Genomic DNA, 24723 nt, shown 5'->3' with positions numbered 1-24723 from the left:
GTCATTGTCACAAACGTTACTGAAAATCACGATTGCGCACCATTCATTTATTCCGCACAGAGATGGTCTTCACCAATGTTTATTGAAAACAAACACATTTGCACAATGAGCACTTGTCTCTCAAATAAGTTGTTCCAGTTGTTGGTTAGCTAGCTAGCAAGTTTTATCATTTACATGAAATCAGTCAAAATACCTGAAAACAAGACATGGTATCAAGAACAAATGAAACGAGTTACTCACGCTCCCTCACATGGCAGTTTCTTAGAATTTCTGCTAGCAATCTCGCCATCCATAATCACAACACCACGCTAACTTCTGCTCCATGGAAGCTCGCACATAATTTTTGCAACGTTGTCAGCTAACCCATCCATCCATACAATACGAAAGTATCACTGTAAATATTGAGTTTCCAAAATGAGCCTTGAAATAACATTTCCTTCCAATAGCAGAATGAGAAGGGCCAGTTCTCTATCATTCTAACCAATAGAGTTTGAGGGTCTTAATATGACATTAATATGACATTCTGATGACCTTTTCTTAGAAAGTTCCACACTTATCCTGAGAAGAAAAGGGTCCCACTTTACTAAGTATCCAAAACACTAGGTCTATGTATTTACAGTACATGATTTCCTAGGTTACATGTAGGTACAGCCAGGTACACATAGTTATATTGGCCCTACTTAGGTTACAACTGCTACCTGTTTTGGTGTATGCAATTTTCATGGATATAAATAAATAAACTGTTCCTAATGGAGATAAATAATTCACCTAAAGCGATAATTCTAGGGTGAGGGGTGGTTTAGCTAAAATTAAATGAAATTTGTTTATATGATGAATACACTATTTTCTCAAGTATAAAGGAATCTAAGGATTAAGGAACTTGCATTGTTAACTAGGTATTTCTTTACAATCTTAACATGCAGAGCAATTACTTATAGGGTGGTTTCTCGCCATTGTGTTGGGATACTGACCGCCCAGACAGAGCTAGTGCATATGCTTATAAAAGGATTGTGAAGAGCATCAGGAACAGACACATGAAAACGTGAATGTGCTTTATCAACGGACAGACGTATTTTTGCTACAGAAACTTAAGAACCCGCAGTAAGTCTATTCCTTTAACTGTTTGCATTAATTGACTCTGTAATATTAGGCCATTTAAATGGTGTATTAATGGCATTGGTTGCTCAATATTAAACTAAAATCTCCATATCATCATACAGTATTTTAGCCAATATGACACCAATCTTGATTTGCAAATAAACTTGGTTGGAGGTACAAAACACACTCCCCACCTCTTGTCATGAGCTGTCCGACCATTACCGAGGATCACATACCAGAAAACAGAATCTTTAGCAATTTAATTTTCCAAGTATTTTCTGCATCTACCTAGCTCAAAATCTAGATGTCGGATTAATCCTAGACTATAGCGTCCATAAAGAAACCAATGGATTCAAAAAATGTCAGATTGACCAAATTTGTAGGTGCAAAAGTTATTTAATGTATAATTTATCACTCTCACATGCTCATTTCTGACCATTAAGAACCAATGATGTGTTACCTTTTTGTAGCATCTGACAACATTAACAACTTTTCAGTCGAATCTGGGTTTTAAAACCGGGACAGCAACTCGGTTGCTCAGCAACTCAACCACACAATCAGCTCACCGCCTGCACCAGCCAGGCAGTAGCCAGTCATGAAAAGTGATGGAGGACAAACCTAGGCTACTATAGATAGCTATAGGTTGGCATTCAAAGAGGTGCGTTCACACTGCCTTAGCCCAGGGCTAAGCAAGTGTTCACACTTGCACATTCTAAAGTAGGCTAGCAACAACCTTTGCCCAGGGATAGCTGGCACTCTTCCGGAGCAGGGTTAGCATGGAATTCTCAGGGCTAGCCCTAGAAACGTGGTGCCAAAATAGCTAGTGTGAACTGGGGGTCAAGAACACACATATCATTTTCACTGTCCAATCACAAAAGCTGCACTTTCACTTTTTTGCTACATTGCTTTTGTCGAATATATCTTGGTCAATGGAAACCTGCCTAGTGATGGGGAAGAAACAGAGATCAACACTAGGAGGGTTTCCATAGACCCAGGTTTATTCGACAAAAGCAATATCAAAAAAGATCCTTGCAACATGTAATGGAATCAGCAAATATAGGAGGCTTTTTCTAAAGATCAACAATGTTTTTATCCGTGGAACAGAGGAGGATTTTTCTTTTGTCAAACTGTCTTTACTGCGACAAATGATAATTGCCTAATAATTTTGAAGTTGATGTCACCGCGTATGTACACATCTCATTTTCAAAATGCTTTAAAACACAGAAGCCAAATGCAGAAACTATGGACACAACCAGAGAGGAAGAGAAAGAGAGAGGCCCAACTCCTTGGAAAATCTGTCTCCCTCCGACAAGTGTCATTTTTTCCCGTTGTTTCGCCCACCAAGCAAGGAGTTTCGGATCAGTTTTGCCTTTTAGGCAAGGAGTTTAGGATCAGTTTTGCCTTTTATATCACTGCCTTTTATACCCTAGATCACTATTCCTACTCTGAAAACACTTTGTGAATAAGGGCCCGGGAAGAAAGTTGTTGCCTAATACCTTGCACGGCAGTCTTTCACCACAGGACCCTAGATGTATTTACAGTCAATACTTATGAACTGAATATTTGTATGTGAATTTCCAAGTCAATGACACTAATAAAATGATTGAATTGTTCATCGACATGTGCAGTGAACATGGCTATGGTGATGAAAGGTACAAAATGTGTCATTTCCCTATCAGGCCACTGCATCCTGACACACATCTCAAGCTTCCTGACTGAATACTGGGGTCTTCAGTGGTTCCAGGAGCAAGGGCCTTACCTGGGAGTACAGCAACAGTCTCTCTGTCTCGCAGCCATTCTGTCAACATGTATTGTATTTAACCACTCAAATTCATAAAAACTGCTACGGACCCAAGCCCTGACTTACAGTATATTCACTTTGTCCCATTCTTTAATCTTGTCTGGGATATATATATTTTATTTGAGACACAGGTATGATATACATTAATAAAAATGCATTCACTCTGGACATGAGACATTTTAAATCATAAGCTCTAAGTGTATTTTCTGGATGATTAAGTTATCACAGAAGTTAGTAAAAAATGTGAAGACCAACATAACACACAAGCTATGAAAAAGTTAGTTTTGTAATCTTACAAAAAAAAGAAAGTTGTTTACACAAAACTATTGCATTTGGTCATCCCCAAAATATGGCCATTGAAAGTCTGCGGCTAGGGGTGACAGGTAGGCAGGTTTGTTGATGTTCTTCTCTAGAGTTCTAGAGACTCACCTAGAAGAAAGGTGGATGGACACATGATAGTTTTGATTAATGTCTGGGAGACCTTTACAGGGAGGAGAGAGCATGAGTTGGAGTGAGTACAGTAAATCTAATCCAACCATTGGCCCTGGATAAAATGCTAGCATCACACAAGCAGACAGCCATAGTGAATGATGTTTACATAGTGCATCAAGTATACTATTATGAGTGGAGCTTACATCTCTGTGCCCTGGAGAGATCGCAGGTAGTTGGGCAGAAGGCTCTGAAAGCCCTTGGACCAGTCTGTCTCTGTAGCACCTGGAGATAGATGGATAGAGGTAGTGAGTGTGCTTGAAAGAGAGAGCCCTCACCCTTGACCTACCACTGGCCCCGGTACTCCTGCCTAACCCTCTTTTCACGACCTAACCCTCTTTTCACGGTCTCTCTGACAGGGAGTTACTCCAGGAATAGAACGTATTATGGTGCATAGATAGGGCTTATACACTTCTTATATGAATGTAGTATTAGCTCTTGAAATGGTATAATGCAATGTAAAAGAAAAAATAATATAACGACTTCCTGGCACAGAGTGCTACATATTCCTGCTGATAGCAAGCCTCAATCTGGGATGCATGATTGAAAATATAATGGCGCTGGAGGTGATGGCTGCCGTTTTACGGGCTCCTAACCAACTATGCTATTTTGTGTTTTTTTTCCCGCATTGTTTGTAACTTATTTTGTACATAATTTTGATGCCACAATCGCCTATGACTGAAAAGAGGTTCTGGATATCAGAACAGCGATTACTCACCTTGAACTGGACAAAGATTTTTTCTTTAATGAATCCGACGCGAAGGATATCCGGCTTCCCCGAGACCAGGCCCAAATCCCTGTCATTCACGTGAAGAAAAGACAGAAATACAGGTGGCGGAGATTGGGGTGCCTTGTGAGAATTAGTCAGTGAGTGGGTAACCCATCTCTACCATCCACTCTGTTGGCCAACATGCAATCACTGGAAAATAACCTCAGCTCTAGACTATACTACGAACGGGACATTAAAAACTGTAATATCTTATGTTTCACCGAGTCGTGGCTGAAAGACAATAATATTCAGTTGGCTGGGTTTTCTGTTCATCGGCAGGACAGAACAGATACAGTTGAAGTTGAAAGTTTACATACACTTAGGTTGGAGTCATTAACACGTTTTTAACCACTCCACACATTTCTTGTTAAAAATTAACAAACTATAGTTTTGGCAAGTCGGTTAGGACATCTACTTTGTGCATTCATTTTTCCAACAATTGTTTACAGACAGATTAGTTCACTGTACCACAATTCCAGTGGGTCAGAAGTTTACATACAATAAGTTGACTGTGCCTTTAAACATCATGGAAAATTCCAGAAAATTATATCATGGCTTTAGAAGCTTCTGATAGGCTACTTGTCATAATTTGAGTATATTGGAGGTGTACCTGTGGATGTATTTCAAGGCCTAGCTTCAAACTCAGTGCCTCTTTCCTTGACATCATGGGGAAATCAAAATAAATCAGCCAAGACCTCAGAAAACAAATTGTAGACCTCCACAAGTCTAGTTCATCCCTGGGAACAATTTCCAAATGCCTGAAGGTACCACGTTCATCTGTTCAAACAGTAGTACGCAAGTATAAACACCATGGGACCACGCAGCCGTCATACCGCTCAGGAAGGAGATGTGTTCTGTCTCCTAGAGATGAACATACTTTGGTGTGAAAAGTGCAAATCAATCCCAGAACAACACCAAAGGACCTTGTGAAGATGCTGGAGGAAACAGGTACAAAAGTATCTATATCCACAGTAAAACGAGTCCTATATTGACATGACCATAAAGGCCACTCAGCAAGGAAGTAGCCACTGCTCCAAAACCGCCGTAAAAAAGGCAGACTATTGTTTGCAACAGCACATGGGGACAAAGATGGCACTTTTTGGAGAAATGTACTCTGGTCTGATGAAACAAATATGGAACTGTTTGGCCATAATGACCATCATTATGTTTGGAGGAAAAAGGGGGAGGCTTGCAAGCCGAAGAACACCATCCCAACTGTGAAGCACGAGGGTGGAAGCATCATGTTGTGGGGGTGTTTTGCTGCAGGTGGGATTGGTGCACTTCACAAAATAGATGGCTTCATGAGGGATGGAAATTATGTGGATATATTGAAGCGACATCTCAAGACATCAGTCAGGAAGTTAAAGCTTGGTCGAAAATGGGTCTTCCAAATGGACAATGACACGAGCATACTTCCAAAGGTGTGGCAAAATGTCTCCAGGACAACAAAGTATTGGAGTGGCCATCACAAAGCCCTGACTTCAATCCCATAGAAAATGTGTGTGCAGAACTGAAAAAGCGTGTGTGAGCAAGGAAGCCTACAAACCTGACTCAGTTACACCAGCTCTGTTAGGAGGAATGGGCCAAAATTCACCCAACTTATTGTGGGAAGCTTGTGGAACTTTACCCGAAATGTTTGACCCAAGTTAAACAATTTAAAGGCAATTCTACCAAATACTAATTGAGTCTATGTAAACTTGTGACCCATTGGGAATGTGATGAAAGAAATAAAAGCTGAAATAAATCATTCTCTGCTATTATTCTGACATTTCACATTCTTAAAATAAAGTGGTGATCCTAACTGACCTAAGATAGGGAATTTCTTTTACGAGAATTAAATTTCAGGAACGCTGAAAAATGGAGTCTAAATGTATTTGGCTAAGATACATGTAAACTTCCGACTTCAACTGTACGTCTGGTAAGATTAGGGGTGGGGGTCTGTGTCTTTTTATCAATAACAGCTGTTGCTCAATGTGTAATATTAAAGTCTCAAGGTATTGCTCACCTGAGGTAGAGTACCTCATGATAAACTCTAGACCACACTATCTACTGTTAGGTTTGTCATGTTTTGTCTTATATTGTCTTGTCATTTTGCTTTTCCTTCTGTTCGTTTTCCCCCTGCTGGTCTTTTTAGGTTCGGTCCCCTTTTTCTCTCTCCCTTCCTCTCTCTCTTCTCTCTATCGTTCCGTTCCTGCTCCCAGCTGTTCCTATTCCCCTAATCAATCATTTAGTCTTCCCACACCTGTTCCCTATCTTTTCCCCTGATTAGAGTCCCTATATCTCCCCTTGTTTTCCGTTTCTGCCCTGTCGGATCCTTGTATATTGTTCACCGTGCTGTGTCTCTGTATCGCCCTGTCGTGTCGTGTTTCCCTCAGATGCTGCGTGGTGAGCAGGTGTCTGAGTCTGCTACGGTCAAGTGCCTTCCCGAGGCAACCTGCAGTTCATGATCGAGTCTCCAGTCTGTTCGCGTCATTACGAGTGGAATTGTTCTTTATGATTGAATATTTACTTTACTGGATTAAAGACTCTGTTTTCGCCAAGTCGCTTTTGGGTCCTCATTCACCTGCATAACAGAAGGATCCGACCTAAGAATGGACCCAACGACTACAGACGCTCGTAACACTGCCGTCGAGATCCAAGGAGCCATGCTCGGCAGACACGAGCAGGAATTGTCTGCTGCTCGCCATGCCGTGGAGAACCTGGCCGCTCAGGTTTCCGACCTCTCTGGACAGTTCCAGAGTCTTCGTCTCGTGCCACCTGTTACTTCCTGGCCTGCCGAGCCTCCGGAACCTAGGGTTAATAACCCACCTTGCTACTCCGGGCAGCCCACGGAGTGCCGCTCCTTTCTCACCCAGTGTGATATTGTGTTCTCTCTCCAACGCAACACATACTCAAGAGAGAGAGCTCGGGTTGCTTACGTCATTTCACTCCTTACTGGCCGGGCTCGAGAGTGGGGCACAGCTATCTGGGAGGCAAGGGCTGATTGCTCTAACAATTACCAGAACTTTAAAGAGGAGATGATTCGGGTTTTTGACCGTTCAGGTTTTGGTAGGGAGGCTTCTAGGGCCCTGGCTTCCCTATGCCAAGGTGATCGATCCATAACGGATTACTCTATTGAGTTTCGCACTCTTGCTGCCTCTAGTGAGTGGAACGAGCCGGCGCTGCTCGCTCGTTTTCTGGAGGGACTCCACGCAGTGGTTAAAGATGAGATTCTCTCCCGGGAGGTTCCTTCAAGTGTGGACTCTTTGATTGCTCTCGCCATCCGCATAGAACGACGGGTAGATCTTCGTCACCAGGCTCGTGGAAGAGAGCTCGCGTCAACGGTGTTTCCCTGCTCCGCATCGCAACTATCTCCCTCCTCTGGCTCAGAGACTGAGCCCATGCAGCTGGGAGGTATTCGCATCTCGACTAAGGAGAGGGAACGGAGGATCACCAACCGCCTGTGCCTCTATTGCGGACTTGCTGGACATTTTGTTAATTCATGTCCAGTAAAAGCCAGAGCTCATCAGTAAGCGGAGGGCTACTGGTGAGCGCTACTACTCAGGTCTCTCCATCTAGATCCTGTACTACTTTGTCGGTCCATCTACGCTGGACCGGTTCGGGTGCTACATGCAGTGCCTTGATAGACTCTGGGGCTGAGGGTTGTTTCATGGACGAAGCATGGGCTCGGAAACATGACATTCCTTTCAGAGAGTTAGACAAGCCTACGCCCATGTTCGCCTTAGATGGTAGTCATCTTCCCAGTATCAGATTTGAGACACTACCTTTAACCCTCACAGTATCTGGTAACCACAGTGAGACTATTTCTTTTTTTTATTTTTCGTTCACCTTTTACACCTGTTGTTTTGGGTCATCTCTGGCTAGTATGTCATAATCCTTCTATTAATTGGTCTAGTAATTCTATCCTATCCTGGAACGTTTCTTGTCATGTGAAGTGTTTAATGTCTGCCATCCCTCCCGTTTCTTCTGTCCCCACTTCTCAGGAGGAACCTGGCGATTTGACAGGAGTGCCGGAGGAATATCATGATCTGCGCACGGTCTTCAGTCGGTCCCGAGCCAACTCCCTTCCTCCTCACCGGTCGTATGATTGTAGTATTGATCTCCTTCCGGGGACCACTCCTCCTCGGGGTAGACTATACTCTCTGTCGGCTCCCGAACGTAAGGCTCTCGAGGATTATTTGTCTGTGTCTCTTGACGCCGGTACCATAGTGCCTTCCTCCTCTCCGGCCGGGGCGTGTTTTTTTTTTGTTAAGAAGGACGGTACTCTGCGCCCCTGCGTGGATTATCGAGGGCTGAATGACATAACGGTTAAGAATCGTTATCCGCTTCCCCTTATGTCATCAGCCTTCGAGATTCTGCAGGGAGCCAGGTGCTTTACTAAGTTGGACCTTCGTAACGCTTACCATCTCGTGCGCATCAGAGAGGGGGACGAGTGGAAAACGGCGTTTAACACTCCGTTAGGGCATTTTGAGTACCGGGTTCTGCCGTTTGGTCTCGCCAATGCGCCAGCTGTTTTTCAGGCATTAGTTAATGATGTTCTGAGAGACATGCTGAACATCTTTGTTTTTGTCTATCTTGACGATATCCTGATTTTTTCACCGTCACTCGAGATTCATGTTCAGCACGTTCGACGTGTTCTTCAGCGCCTTTTAGAGAATTGTCTCTACGTGAAGGCTGAGAAGTGCTCTTTTCATGTCTCCTCCGTTACTTTTCTCGGTTCCGTTATTTCCGCTGAAGGCATTCAGATGGATTCCGCTAAGGTCCAAGCTGTCAGTGATTGGCCCGTTCCAAGGTCACGTGTCGAGTTGCAGCGCTTTCTAGGTTTCGCTAATTTCTATCGGCGTTTCATTCGTAATTTCGGTCAAGTTGCTGCCCCTCTCACAGCTCTTACTTCTGTCAAGACGTGTTTTAAGTGGTCCGGTTCCGCCCAGGGAGCTTTTGATCTTCTAAAAGAACGTTTTACGTCCGCTCCTATCCTCGTTACTCCTGACGTCACTAGACAGTTCATTGTCGAGGTTGACGCTTCAGAGGTAGGCGTGGGAGCCATTCTATCCCAGCGCTTCCAGTCTGACGATAAGGTTCATCCTTGCGCTTATTTTTCTCATCGCCTGTCGCCATCTGAACGCAACTATGATGTGGGTAACCGCGAACTGCTCGCCATCCGCTTAGCCCTAGGCGAATGGCGACAGTGGTTGGAGGGGGCGACCGTTCCTTTTGTCGTTTGGACAGACCATAAGAACCTTGAGTACATCCGTTCTGCCAAACGACTTAATGCTCGTCAAGCTCGTTGGGCGTTGTTTTTCGCTCGTTTCGAGTTTGTGATTTCTTACCGTCCGGGTAGCAAGAACACCAAGCCTGATGCCTTATCCCGTATTTTTAGTTCTTCTGTGGTTTCTACTGATCCCGAGGGGATTCTTCCTTATGGGCGTGTTGTCGGGTTGACAGTCTGGGGAATTGAAAGACAGGTTAAGCAAGCACTCACGCACACTGCGTCGCCGCGCGCTTGTCCTAGTAACCTTCTTTTCGTTCCTGTTTCCACTCGTCTGGCTGTTCTTCAGTGGGCTCACTCTGCCAAGTTAGCTGGTCATCCCGGTGTTCGAGGCACTCTTGCGTCTATTCGCCAGCGCTTTTGGTGGCCGACTCAGGAGCGTGACACGCGCCGTTTCGTGGCTGCTTGTTCGGACTGCGCGCAGACTAAGTCAGGTAACTCTCCTCCTGCCGGTCGTCTCAGACCGCTCCCCATTCCTTCTCGACCATGGTCTCACATCGCCCTAGACTTCATTACCGGTCTGCCTTTGTCTGCGGGGAAGACTGTGATTCTTACGGTTGTCGATAGGTTCTCTAAGGCGGCACATTTCATTCCCCTCGCTAAACTTCCTTCCGCTAAGGAGACGGCACAAATCATCATCGAGAATGTGTTCAGAATTCATGGCCTCCCGTTAGACGCCGTTTCAGACAGAGGCCCGCAATTCACGTCACAGTTTTGGAGGGAGTTCTGTCGTTTGATTGGTGCGTCCGTCAGTCTCTCTTCCGGGTTTCATCCCCAGTCTAACGGTCAAGCAGAGAGGGCCAATCAGACGATTGGTCGCATACTACGCAGCCTTTCTTTCAGAAACCCTGCGTCTTGGGCAGAACAGCTCCCCTGGGCAGAATACGCTCACAACTCGCTTCCTTCGTCTGCTACTGGGTTATCTCCGTTTCAGAGTAGTCTGGGTTACCAGCCTCCTCTGTTCTCATCCCAGCTTGCCGAGTCCAGCGTTCCCTCCGCTCAAGCGTTTGTCCAACGTTGTGAGCGCACCTGGAGGAGGGTGAGTTCTGCACTTTGCCGTTACAGGGCACAGACTGTGAGAGCCGCCAATAAACGTAGGATTAAGAGTCCAAGGTATTGTTGCGGCCAGAGAGTGTGGCTTTCCACTCGCAACCTTCCTCTTACGACAGCTTCTCGTAAGTTGACTCCGCGGTTCATTGGTCCGTTCCGTGTCTCCCAGGTCGTCAATCCTGTCGCTGTGCGACTGCTTCTTCCGCGACATCTTCGTCGCGTCCATCCTGTCTTCCATGTCTCCTGTGTCAAGCCCTTTCTTCGCACCCCCGTTCGTCTTCCCTCCCCCCTCCCGTCCTTGTCGAGAGCGCACCTATTTACAAGGTACGTAGGATCATGGACATGCGTTCTCGGGGACGGGGTCACCAATACTTAGTGGATTGGGAGGGTTACGGTCCTGAGGAGAGGAGTTGGGTTCCGTCTCGGGACGTGCTGGACCGTTCACTTATTGATGATTTCCTCCGTTGCCGCCAGGATTCCTCCTCGAGTGCGCCAGGAGGCGCTCGGTGAGTGGGGGGGTACTGTCATGTTTTGTCTTATATTGTCTTGTCATTTTGCTTTTCCTTCTGTTCGTTTTCCCCCTGCTGGTCTTTTTAGGTTCGGTCCCCTTTTTCTCTCTCCCTTCCTCTCTCTCTTCTCTCTATCGTTCCGTTCCTGCTCCCAGCTGTTCCTATTCCCCTAATCAATCATTTAGTCTTCCCACACCTGTTCCCTATCTTTTCCCCTGATTAGAGTCCCTATATCTCCCCTTGTTTTCCGTTTCTGCCCTGTCGGATCCTTGTATATTGTTCACCGTGCTGTGTCTCTGTATCGCCCTGTCGTGTCGTGTTTCCCTCAGATGCTGCGTGGTGAGCAGGTGTCTGAGTCTGCTACGGTCAAGTGCCTTCCCGAGGCAACCTGCAGTTCATGATCGAGTCTCCAGTCTGTTCTCGTCATTACGAGTGGAATTGTTCTTTATGATTGAATATTTACTTTACTGGATTAAAGACTCTGTTTTCGCCAAGTCGCTTTTGGGTCCTCATTCACCTGCATAACAAGGTTCTTATTTTTCAGAGTAAATAACTCACAGACACATTAGAGAAGCTTAACCAAGTTTATTTCTTCCCAAAGGGTCGACACAGCTGTATTCAGACAACAAAACATTTCTCACCATCACAGTTATACACATCCTACTGAAAACACTCCTCCTTCTCTCCAATCATTACATTTTATGGCTCTACAGGAAGATAATAAAGAGGGTAACAGGATACCAAACCTTTATTACTCCCTTAACCTTTTGCGACTAGCAATCCTGTATCCGGGAGCGTAATCATAGCCTCAAATGCATTAGCATAATGCAGCGGACATAAATACCACTAGAAAATGTTCCTATTCATGAAAATCGCAAATGAAATGAATAAAATATATTCAAACACAAGCTTAGCCTTTTGTTAACAACACTGTCATCTCAGATTTTCAAAATATGCATTACAGCCAACGCTAGACAAGCATTTGTGTAAGTTTATATTGGCATAATGCTATGCTAGGCTCTGCTGGCAGCAGGCAGCATTTTCACGAAAATAAGAAAAGCAACCAAATTAAATCATTTACCTTTGAAGAACTTCAGATGCTTTCACTCAGGAGACTCCCAGTTAGATATCAAATGTTCCTTTTTTCCAAAAAGATTATTTTTGTAGGCGAAAAAGCTCCCGTTTCTTCATCATCCTTGGCTGAGAAATCGACCGGAAAATGCTACTACTACAACGCCAAACTTTCTTCAGAATTAGCTACATAATATCGACAGAAACACTGCAAACGTTGTTTAGGATCCATCCTCAAGGTGTTTTTAACATACCCCCCAATCTACTGGGAGGTATGTCAAGTGCCCAGTCTAGGCACGGCATCCAACCCAGCTCCATGGCCGGATCCGTGGTCGGGGCAGGGGCTACGACCCGCACCGGAGCCGCCACCGCCATTAGTCACCCTCCCTACCCTCCCCATTTGGTTTCAGGTTTTGCGGCCGGAGTCCGCACCTTTGGGGGGGGGGGTGTGTACTGTCACGCCCTGACCAATGGAGCCCTTGGTCGGAGCCTTCCGCTGCGCCGGTGCCCAGTCCAGGCACGGCATCCAACCCAGCTCCATGGTCGGAGCCTTCCGCTGCGCTCGTGCCCAATTCCAGGCACGGCATCCAACCCAGCTCCATGGCCGGATCCGTGGTCGGGGCAGGGGCCACGACCCGCACCGGAGCCGCCACCGCCACTAGTCACCCTCCCTACCCTCCCCATTTGGTTTCAGGTTTTGCGGCCGGAGTCCGCACCTTTGGGGGGGGGTGTGTGTGTGTACTGTCACGCCCTGACCAGAGAGAGCCCTTGGATTCTCTACAGTGGTTTAGGTCAGGGTGTGACAAGGGGGGTGTTCTAGAATCTGTATTTCTATGTTGGTGGTTTTGTATGGTTCCCAATTAGAGGCAGCTGGTAATGGTTGCCTCTAATTGGGGATCATATTTAGGACGCCCTATCTCCCACCTGCTTTGTGGGATATTGTTTGTGTTAGTGTGTTTGGGCACTACGTCTTCACGTTCTTTGTAAGTTTTGTGGTTTTGTTTCCAGTTTTACTTTTTTATTAAACATATGTGGATCTCAATGCACTCTGCGCCTTGGTCCACTCATTTTGAAGTTTGTGACATTCGGGCAGGTAGCGATCTCCAGGCAACCACCAAACCCAGATCTGTCTGTCGGACAAAAGGTTTGGAAGGAAGTTTTGTGTCAACACAAACTCTTCTGAAAGAACTGCAACTTTCTCAAGAGTGAGATCCTTGTGTTCATAAATGTAGGTAGCAACCCTATCATGAAGGCTAATTCTTGAACTGCTCGAGAAGTATGAGTGTCTTTAAATCCTCAAGTCTTTGACCTTTTGAGAACAACCCCACCGATCAAAAGGACACTCTTGTTCACTTGTGCACTCAACATGGCTTTGTTATTCTCTACGGGCAAAAACAAATATAACACAAAAACATACATTTAAATGAATCTAATTCATTCAATATATAGCCCAGCCCTAAACTCAACTACAGCATATTGTATACTAATGTTGGAGGACTTGTGTTGTCTGTTTTAATAGCATAAAGTAACAGGGCTCATTCGCGCACAGTTTCAAGAATTTGTGAAATACCATTTTCTTTGAAGCACATAATGGTTATTTAGAGCAACAATCATTTTGAAACGTCCTGTTATGGCTGTGAAATATCTCTGTGATTTGGCCCACAATCCCATTAAAGCGACCTTGACCACAGCACAGGGGAGGGATAGGGGTGGGAATTTTGGAGGGAGAGGAAGGGACAGGGGTGGAGGTGTAATAATAGATGAAGGCTGGCTGCTCAGGGCCCATGGGGCCGTGTTAGGACAACACTACAACAAAACCACTACTTCTGTTCACTGTGAATGTCTAAGTTGAAACCTACCTACTTTCCACATCATTTGGCGCACTTTGGCGCAATCAAACTCATCATCACCTTTCATATACAATGATTTCTCCTTATTTTACAGACTCACCTAGTTTGGGACGTGGTATGTGATAACACTACAGCGATAGAGCGAAAGCATCATGAAGGTGACAATCCTGCTCATCTGGTCCTGCCTGGCCTGGGAAGGCCTGGGGAAGCCACAGTTTCCTGGTAATACACACACATATCAATAAATGTAATGTCTCTTAACAGCATCTAGCTGTTTGACTGAAATCCACCAGGAAGAGCTTAGAGGGGACACATACTAACACAGACCTTTTTCATTCCTTCTTCTTGCTGAAGTGTGCACTTCTTCATATATTTGAAAGGAAAGTGACCGGCTTAGGAAATGTAGTGGAAAGATCCTTTAGCACATGCTGAAACCAATCCAATGCTCCAATAGTCCTTGAGGAGGAGTGAATGAGTGCACACTTCAGGAAGAAGGGTAGAAACTAAATTGGGCTTTGATTTATTGGAGATGTGACACATGCAGAAGTCTTCAACTGCTCTTATTAAGGAAGTGCCACTTATCTGTTGTTTATGGCATCCTGTTTAGAATAACACGGCGTGTTACATAATGCACACTGCATTTACAATACGATGGATAGTGTACCTCCATTTTCTCTGTTCTCTCTACAAATTGACCAGAATCATTTAGCTCCTGAAATATTATGTACAGATAAGGAGAGGTTCACAAAATGGATTCCAGATGTATAATATTTCTCCCTAAACAGTTATAAGATTAGGTTCCTTCTTATCGTAACATCATTAATGTATGTGCTGGTGTATATTAGGCAACGTGATTTCAGAAATAAGAAGCTTACGTGCTGGAGATCTCCAATGTCATATGGTTGGCAGTGGCAGACCCTACAGAACATGTCATTATCAAAACAGTACATGTGTATATGCTTATGGTCATCCTGTTGGTCCCTTGATATTATCGTCCATACTTGTTCATATTATATGTCATGCTGAGACTTAAAAGCAGTATAGAAATAAGTTACTCACAAAGGAACCTTGACATTGTCTGGCAGTAAAAAATTAATTAGGAAGGTTATAACTAGGTTATGAAAAATTAATAAATCAGGAAGTGATATTTTGGAAATAATGGACAACGCATATTTTCTGTGTTATTCAAGTTTTTGTCCATCAAAAAATGCTTCCCTGGATAAACCTCAACGTGTATTCCATTTAATTGGGGCATATTCCGTCCCACTTGTCCCAGTACTTTCGCAGGTGTTACAGATCAGTTCTGCTGGCCTCTTTCCCTCCTCATTTAAAACTAAAAGTCTACCTCCGTGTTGCAGACCAAGAGAAAGATCCCCTGTTCTGGAACACATGGGCTCAGAGTACTTTGAAGAATGCCCTCACACTTCAGAAGCTCAATAAAAACACTGCAAAGAACCTCATCCTCTTCCTTGGTGATGGTAAGCCATGATTAAAGGGGCCTTTTTCATTGCATGATTATGTGCCATACTGTATGATGAAGTGAAGTCTTAACTCTATGAGCTTATGTGCAGCATACAGATGTAATCGTTTTTATACATTTCCAGAATATCGTTCCTAGTGGTTGTAGAAAACGAGTATTTTCATGATAAGTATGTCCTCCTCATCAAACACAGTCATTTCCATCTAAACATTCTGGAGGATTGATGTAATCCAGTCAGAAGTAAATAGTATGTTTCAGACTTTCTAAATCGAATGTTGAATATGGGAGCCATCGAGCATTAAACAAACATGCTTACAGTGCCAATGGATAACTTTGCTTCTGCTTAATGTTATGTTATGTAGTGACCCATTAAACTGTCCCCCCCAAAGGATCTTAATTGTCTATGTTTTACATGCAGCAGCATACAATGTATCTTACTCTATCATGTATGACAACCATGCTTAAAACAATCATGCTGGATAAAGTGGAAGTTCACATCCTCTACAAAAGTATCCATTTTGATATCCATATAAAACAAAGGGAAAATAGATAGTTATCTCTAAAAATACACATTTCTGGTGACTCAAGGCAGATAAAAGTAAAAGCTCTTTTGACGAGGTTCTTTACCACCAAATGTAGAGTTGTCTGTTTAGTGGATGGAGAAGCTGCTGTGAAAAGTGACCACAGAGCCTTGTTAATCAGATAGAAAACCAAAAGGTGTTAATGCATGAGATGGAAAGGCTTTCTATCCCTTAAATAGAATCACACCACAGACCGAGCACTGCTTTGCTTTTGTTGTGTAGGAATGGGCATTCCCACAGTGACGGCAGCACGAATACTGAAGGGGCAGCTGAGCAGACAGAGCGGGGAAGAGACCCAACTGGAGATGGACAATTTCCCCTTTGTTGCACTTTCCAAGGTCTGACCTGGTCTGTTATCATATAGAAAAGCTATAGAAAAGCATGCATTATTGATCTGGAAGTAATGAATGGTTCACCAAGATCAAGACCAATATACCTGGTCACATACTGTCTATGTCATACGATAATAATGTGTTATTATGTTACATACTTGGCAAGAAGCCACACGTCATAAAACTGTCTTTATAGTTAAGGGAGCAGCACATTCCACACATGATTGATCATGTAGTAGTCTGTGTCAATAACTGTGTAAGAATGTAAAAGAAATGACACAATCTGAGCGTTTCAAGGTGATGCTTGGAGGTGTGGATAACACCAACACGGCATGCAGAACAATGTCTCCTACTACAATTCTATATAAAAAATATGCCATTTAGCAGACGCTTTTATTCAAAGCGACTTACAGTCATGTGCACATACATTCTACGTATGGGTGATCCCGGGGATCGAACCCACTACCCTGGTGTTACAAACACCATGCTCTACCTACTGAGCTACAGAAGGACACGTTACTGTCCTGTATCTGCAGACATATAACACCAATGCCCAGGTTGCAGACAGTGCGGGTACAGCCACAGCATTCCTCTGTGGGGTGAAAGCCAACGAGGGCACGGTGGGTGTGAGTGCAGCTGCCGTCCGCTCTCAGTGCAACTCCACACAGGGCAACGAGGTCACCTCCATCCTCAGATGGGCCAAGGAAGCCGGTAATGTCTCCTTATAACTCATGTTTTTTCACAGTACCTTTCCACACCAGATCTATTAAGCCTTATTTGGCCAACCTGAGATAAGCAGTAGAGACACACCATGATAACATTGTAATCGTAGGCATGCATGAATCTCAATGCGGAGTTTATAGCTACAGATGTATTTTCTCAAAAGCAGAGACTCCCTAGCAGGCCCAAATGACTCAGAGACATGGCAGGAATGAAAACAAGACTTCTGGAGTAAAGGTCAGGGGTCAGAGAGAATCAGGGATCCAATCATTAGCGACCAGACCAGGTTGGCAGTGAACTTATGACCTGAGCCCTTCACATACTGTAACACACAGAAATTGATGACTCACATCAGGAACAGGCTTTAACTCATTAGTTTCTGACCCACTCATCCTCAGTGGAAATATTTGTACAACCATAATTATCTGTCTAACATAGTAAGTACTCTAACCATGATGGGTAAACAACAAACAAAAAAGACATAAATTGTCATATTTCTCAAATGAGTGAAAATTGAATTCAAATCAAATCAAACTTTATTTGTCACATTTGTCACAAGTGTAGACCTTACTGTGAAATGCTTACTTACAAGCCCTTAACCAACAGTGCAGTTCAAGAAGAGTTAAGAAAATATTTACCAAATAAACTAAAGTAAAAAATCATAAAAAGTAACACAATAACATAACAATAACGAGGCTATATGCAGGGGGTACCGGCACCGAGTCAATGTAAGGTTAGAGGGAATTTGTACATGTAGGTAAGGGTGAAGTGACTATGCATAGATAATTAACAGGGAATAGCAGCAAAACAAATGGGGGGGGGGGGGTCAATGTAATAGCCTGGTGGCCATTTGATTTATTGTTCAGCAGTCTTATGGCTTGGGGGTAGAAGCTGTTAATGAGCCTTTTGGTCCTAGACTTGGTGCTCTGGTACTGTTTGCCGTGCGGTAGCAGAGGAAACAGTCTATGACTTGGGTGACTGAAGTCTCTGAATGTGTTTTGGGCTTTCCTCTGACACCGCCTATTATATTGGTCCTGGATTGCAGGAAGCTTTGCTCCAGTGATGTACTGGGCCCTACACACAACACTCTGTAGTGCCTTACAGTCAGATGCCGAGGAGTTACCATACCAGGCTGTGATGCAACCGGTCAGGATGCTCTCGATGGTCCCCTAGGCGTCAACAGAATTGTTCAACTAGAATTAGCAGTTTCTTTGGAGCTATTGATTGTCTTCAGATCTGGCAGACTATTGCACAGACCAAGCAGCAGGTTCAAAAACGGTTTGTGTGTTTGTTACCCAGGCAAGTCAGTGGGAATAGTCACGACAACGCGTGTGAACCATGCCACCCCCAGTGCAGCCTATGCCCACTGTGTGGACAGGGACTGGTACTCCGATGGAGAGATGCCCGCTGAGGCAGTACAGGCGGGCTGCAAGGACATCGCCAGGCAGCTCTTTGAGAACATTCCCAACATCGATGTGAGTCACATCATATAATATAGATCCTGATGTTACAGAAAATATCCAGTAATCATGTTAAAAACAGAGCATTATTGTTCAGACAGTAATATTAACCAACTTGCACCTGTAATGTAAAGGCACACAGATAATAATAAAAGGAAAATATTTAACCCTACCGGGGATGTCCATAGAGGTAGGTCAAATGTTTTACCTCTGTGGTGGATGTCTAGGTGATTATGGGAGGAGGGAGGAAATACATGTTCCCCAAAAACCAATCAGATGTGGAGTATCCTGGAGAGAAGAAACACTTCGGTACCCGCATCGATAGAAGGAACTTGGTGGAGGAGTGGAATAACCGAATGAAAAACAAGGTCAGCTGCTCTGTCTTAGTTCTTCTCTCACTCCTCTTCTACCATGTCTGCTGTTTCTTCCTTGTTCTTCTCCGTCCTCCACTTTTCTCCATTTTTCTTATCAAGAACATTTGAATCGTTTTAGGTTGTCACAGGGTTGGATCAATGCCATATGATGTATTGTTTTATCTATTAAATAAACAGAACGCCAACTATGTATGGAACAAGAAGGAACTTTTATCGCTAAATCCTAATAGTGTGGATTACCTTTTGGGTGAGTTATTGTTTTTTAATTCTTGGCTCTTTATTGATTTCATGACCTTCCTGTTTCATCTTTTCTATTCATGTTAACCACTGATCATCTTCTCTACCTGTTTCACAATATATTAAACCCTGCTTCCTGTGTTAACACAGGTCTGTTTGAGCCTGGAGATCTTCCCTATGACCTGGAGAGAAACAATGAGACAGATCCTTCACTGACCGAGATGGTGGAGGTGGCCATTAAGATCCTGAAGAAAAACCCCAGCGGATTCTACCTGCTGGTGGAGGGTGATTGTTGTGTTACATTTACTCTGGCACCAGTAAATACTGTATCAGATGCACAAGTTTAATAATGTATATCATGTTGAATGTGAAGTTTTACACCTTAGGCTGCTTTGCCAGTCCTGATGCTAGATTTTCTCATCTGTCTGAGAGAGAGAGGTTAACCAGGCTGTGCGTTGGCAGGGGGGCGCATCGACCACGGACATCACGACGGTAAAGCCAAGCAGGCCCTGCATGAGGCAGTGGAGATGGACCGGGCCATTGGCCACGCCGGCCTCATGACCAGCATATATGACACAATGACTGTCGTCACTGCTGACCACTCTCACATGTTCAACTTTGGAGGCTACACTCCAAGGGGGAACACAATTTTTGGTGAGCAGTGGATGCTTTTGCAACAATGTATTGTATATTCTATGTGGCTACACTCAGTCATCAGTCACTTGGATGTCGTGGATGTTGTGATTAATGGTTAGTGATGGAGATCGTTCATTGTTTTCTCTCTGTCTACAGGTCTAAATTCCATTTTGAGTGATGTGGACCAGAAGCCCTTCACTGCCATCTTATATGGGAACGGACCAGGGTTTAAAGTAGTCAATGGTCTGAGAGAGAACATCTCCACCCTTGACTATGGTAAGTGAAATCTTATCATCAATGGAGTATTGCCTCTGTCATAGAGAACACCACTTGGTCTTTGGCATGCCAGAAAATCATCCATCTGATCTCTTTCTCCTTCCCTTTCCCCACCTCCCCCCTTCCCTTCCTTCCCTCTCTTCAGAGGAAAATAACTACAAGGCCCAGTCTGCAGTTCCGCTGAGTATGGAGACTCATGGAGGAGAGGATGTGGCTGTGTTTGCTAAGGGCCCTATGGCTCATCTGCTGCACGGTGTCCACGAGCAGAACTACATTCCCCATGTCATGGCTTATGCTGCCTGCATTGGCCAGAACAGAGACCACTGCATGTCATCCAGTGGAGCCTCTAGTCTCAGCGCTGCTCTGCCCAGCCTGACAGCTCTCCTCACACTCATCTGTCTCCTCTGCTGACCTTTCACCCCAACCCCCCTCCTGTACTACCCCAACCCTCCTCTTAGTATACATGTAATACTCCCACATATTGTTTTCCAGTTGCAATGCATATTTTCTTCTTACCATTTACATTTTTTCCCCCATTCTATAATGACCACTGCAAGGGCATTTAAAGTTAGTGTTTTGAGGGTTGGTGTTGTTCAGTCACATGTAGTGTTTGGGAAAATAAGAGGATATCACTTTATTTCTACTTTAAGATATAGGATAGGTTGTGTTAATTTACTTTGGTATTGATCACTATTCAGTTAACACCAAAACTATGTGAAGAATTCTGTCATATCAGTTGGTTTAAGAGAAGGGTATATCTCTGAATTTATATCAATCATTGTATGGGAAAAATACCCTCCCGGGATTAATGACAAAGCAATGTTGCTGCTCACCTATATATTTGTTGTCTGTCAATTCCATGACTATGGATTAGTCAACTTTTCAAAGAAGCCAGTTCCTTTTGAAAATTAGAAACCTAATGCAGGGGAGAGCGAGGTATGTTGTCACACTTTTCACACTCTCTAACATTTACTGGCAAATCATGACTTTCAATCAAAACAAGAATACTGGCAGAGCACACAGTAATTAAGTGGCACGACCACTTTACTTCAAACCTTGAAATCGAACGTTCTCTGGCGTTCACATAGATCCGCGGTAATTGTTGTAATTGGAATGGAATGTAATGCTGCAGATAACTTGCTTAATTAAATGTTTAAGGTCTTAACAATACAGATGTGATGTTTAAAAACACTAACACACAATTTTGTAACAGCCTATACGACGTACATCTGTATCTGACTAATCCCACTCATCTTCGGAGTCACAGTTCTGACACACATAAATTGCCTGGCCTGAGGTGCAAGCGTCATGGGCCCATTTGTTGCATCTCACACAGTTCACCCACGTCTCCTTTGGAAGGCTGTTTGAAATGGCTCCACACAGACGAGGCAGAAGCTCACATCTTCATCTGATGATGACTCTTCTATGATTTTTTTTTTTAGCTGCCTTCTTGTTCTTTGCAGATCCAGATTTTGACTCCCCCCCCTTGCTTCCCTTTCTTCGGAAACAGCCTTTTGCTAGAGTGTGCCTTATTCTTTTAAATTTCTATTGCCTGCTTCACTGGTGTGTCAGTTAGAATTGCTGTTTTGCACCGTTTTCTTCCTTTACAAACTTGTTTTCGGGGGTCAGCTTTTGAATATGGCCTGATGTCCTCTGGAGTTGGTAGTCTGCTGTCAGCAATGGCATTGCTGGGCAAGGGTGAGCTGGTGCTAGCATAAGAACTGGGCAGGTCTGTGTCTGAGCTCGTGCTAGGCAGGGCTGGAATGATGCTGGGGCCTGGCTGGTTGGTGCTGGAGCCAGGTTGGTGCTGGGGCCAGGCAGGGCTGGAATAGTGCTGGGGCCTGGCAGGTTGGTGTTGGGGCCTGCCAGGGTTGGAATGTTGCTTGGGCCTGGCAGGGCAGGGTTGGTGCTGGGGCCAGACAGGGCTGGAATAGTGCTGGGGCCTGGCAGGTTGGTGTTGGGGCCTGACAGGGTTGGAATGTTGCTTGGGCCTGGCAGGGCAGGGTTGGTGCTGGGACCAGGCAGGTTGGTGTTGGGGCCTGACAGGGTTGGAATGTTGCTTGGGCCTGGCAGGGCAGGGTTGGTGCTGGGGCCTGGCAGGTTGGTGTTGGGGCCTGACAGGGTTGGAATGTTGCTTGGGCCTGGCAGGGCAGCGTTGTTGCTGGGGCCAGGTAGGGTTGGAATGTTGATTAGGCCTGGCAGGGCAGGGTTGGTGCTGGGGCCTGGTAGGGTTGGGTTCTGAATGGGGCGATCTGTAATATAGGATGGTGCAAACTCAGTTGTAATGTTGTACCCCAGCCACCCTAAAGCCAGCCTGAATGTTCAAGGGGGTTGCAGCCAGAGGATAGATGATTGCCACAATCCCAGGAATGTCATAAATTGACATTGTCTTCAATGAGGTGTTGATGTGCCTCTTTAGCTGCCTGTAGACAGAACTGTCTAAGGTTGAAGCCGATGAGAGCAATGGGGTGGGAATGACAGCATAATTATGCCATTTACTCTGGCGTAAGTGAGTCCATCAACAGACAGATAAGACTCGTGGTTTTGTCCAAAAGGAGTAAACAGGGCTTCTCCTTTGAGCACTTTGTATGCTCAACCAAATGTTTCAGGAAGTCAACAGTGCACATCTTTCATCCACCCAGGGGGATTTGTCCCTCCTTTCCTACCAGGTGGCCCGTTGATCAGGAAATTATCATGAAAGTTGACACGGGGAATATAAACTATGGAGGTATACTATTCCCTGTGGCTGAGATAGCACAGGCCAGTGTGACGAGGGTTCCCCTTTCAGCGGAGGTCAGTGACCCGAATTGTTTGAATCCACATCTGCCCACCACTTTGTCAGGTTTATGTACAGTGGTCACTCCAGTTTCATCGACATTGCATATGTCTCCTGGTCCAACTTGATATCTCTCTAGCACTTATGCTACATTGTCGAAGAAAGCATTAACATTTTCTCTGTTGAAGCTACTTGCCCTGGTAAGGCTAGTTGCCTCTGGCTTTCTCAGCAACAGCGTTGGGTGCCGCTTTAAGAAGCCTGTAAACCACTCCAAGCTGGCCTTTTCTTTTTCTGCCCACATTGGCGCGAACTTCAGCTGGTGTGTCACAGCAAACTGGTAGGAAAGTCTTCTGACCTTACTTGGCGACAGACCAAAATAAATGTCAGCTGACCTAGTACTATACTAAACAAGCTGCATCTCCAAATCAGGTGAAAAAACCTGTCGTGGCTTTGTATAGCCAACCACTGTTGTTGGCATGGCTGTCTGACTTTCAACTTCTTCTCTGGTAGCCTTTTGACAATACCCAGTCAGGTTACGGTAATTTATGTCAAAATCCTTTGCTGTACTCCTGATTGATTTGTTCTGCAACTTCACCTGCCTCACTGCCTTTAACATTATGCCAGGTGGTGGGCTGCCATCCTCTGTCTTTCTTTTATCATTTCTAACCATCTTTCTTCCTTCCTTCCTTCCTTTCCTTCCTTCCTTCCTTCCTTCCTTCCTTCAAAATCAAATTTCCTCATTGCAATTGCATATTCATTAGAGGCTTATTAAGCCCACCTCCCTGTCTACTATTCTTGTTGCCACAATGCAATTCATAACCCCACACTAAATTCATGACACACTGTGTATAATAATCCATTTACAGTAACATTTAATTCTATTATCAGAGCTGATGACACTATATCACAATGTTTTTAGAGCATGTTCTATGTGTCGATGTATACTGGGGCAAGTTGTCGACTTGCCACAAGGTCATTGAGACAACTTGCCCCAAACTGACATGTGTGCTAATGTTGGCTAAATCTTAGGACTGCAGCTAAACTATCAAAAGACACGTTATTTTCTCCTCTACTCAGTGCAAAATTATAATTTTGAACATTAATACCTAACAAAGTTTCATTGCATAAAATGTAAAGTGCCAATTCTTTACTTTTGAAGGGGAGAAATAAGAAAATTGTGCTCACCTCAGATTAGAGTGACCTCGACCACATACGAACAGGAAGTTGACCATAGAACATGTAGTCACACAAAGTAGCTATTTGATTTTTGAGATAACACCTATAGTGTTGGAGGTATGAACAGTGTGACAACTTACCTCGCTCTCCCCTAACATTCCTCTAGATTTGAATATGAATATATTATTTTAGCCACTCCTCTGACCTAAACAGAAAGCAAACAGTAAACAGAATCTACATCATAAGCTTTCATCAGATTCCCTAAACAATCATGTAAACATTACAATGAGCAAATCAGAGGCTATTTTGAGTATATGGTTTAAAATGTTATTTTTTAAATGTAAATGGTATGTATTCCATCTCCTTTGTACATACTTCAGAAAGCACTGAATGAAAAGTCCCCCACTGTCAGAATTTCATAAAATATAAGCTAGCGAATCTCTTACTAAATAAAGGAAGTCCTGTTGTTTTTTCTGAAAATGTTGTGTTTACATTCTTGGTGTGTGTTCTGTAAATTATAGATAATGTGTCAGTTTTCCAGGAACTGATTTTGGTTGCACTTTCAATATGCATTATGGGTACCATTTGGGATGGACGATACACTGAATGTACAACATATTAAGGACACCTGCTCTTTCTATGACATAAACTGACCAGGTGAATCCACGTGAAAGATATGACCCCTTATTGATGTCACTTGTTAAATCCACTTCAATCAGTCCATGTGAAGGAGAGGAGACAGGTTAAATAAGGATTTTTAAGCCTTGAG

General features: G+C 44.2%; 1 protein-coding gene across 1 annotated transcript; it reads left to right on the top strand.

The window, feature by feature from the left end:
* Window positions 1-1029: 1029 nt before the first annotated feature.
* Window positions 1030-24428, top strand: LOC124004319 (alkaline phosphatase-like). The gene is made up of 12 exons (XM_046313147.1): window positions 1030-1101; window positions 14001-14128; window positions 15265-15384; window positions 16190-16305; window positions 16836-17010; window positions 18319-18494; window positions 18707-18847; window positions 19031-19100; window positions 19241-19375; window positions 19553-19744; window positions 19883-20002; window positions 20148-24428. Exons 2-12 carry the CDS (start codon window positions 14059-14061, stop codon window positions 20411-20413), a joined length of 1581 nt encoding a protein of 526 aa, XP_046169103.1. The 5' UTR covers window positions 1030-1101; window positions 14001-14058; the 3' UTR covers window positions 20414-24428.
* Window positions 24429-24723: the final 295 nt, after the last annotated feature.

This window comes from Oncorhynchus gorbuscha, linkage group LG18 (genome assembly GCF_021184085.1).
Source record: "Oncorhynchus gorbuscha isolate QuinsamMale2020 ecotype Even-year linkage group LG18, OgorEven_v1.0, whole genome shotgun sequence".
Lineage (NCBI taxonomy): Eukaryota > Metazoa > Chordata > Actinopteri > Salmoniformes > Salmonidae > Oncorhynchus > Oncorhynchus gorbuscha.
Note: the sequence above shows the minus strand (reverse complement) of the source record. Positions and strands in the feature narration are given on the sequence as shown.

Coding starts and splice junctions, on each gene's coding strand:
- LOC124004319 (XM_046313147.1), top strand. CDS start 14,059: ATGAAGGTGACAATCCTGCTCATCTGGTCCTGCCTGGCCTGGGAAGGC. Junction 15,385..16,189: donor CATCCTCTTCCTTGGTGATG/GTAAGCCATGAT, acceptor TTTGTTGTGTAG/GAATGGGCATTCCCACAGTG. Junction 16,306..16,835: donor CCTTTGTTGCACTTTCCAAG/GTCTGACCTGGT, acceptor CTGTATCTGCAG/ACATATAACACCAATGCCCA.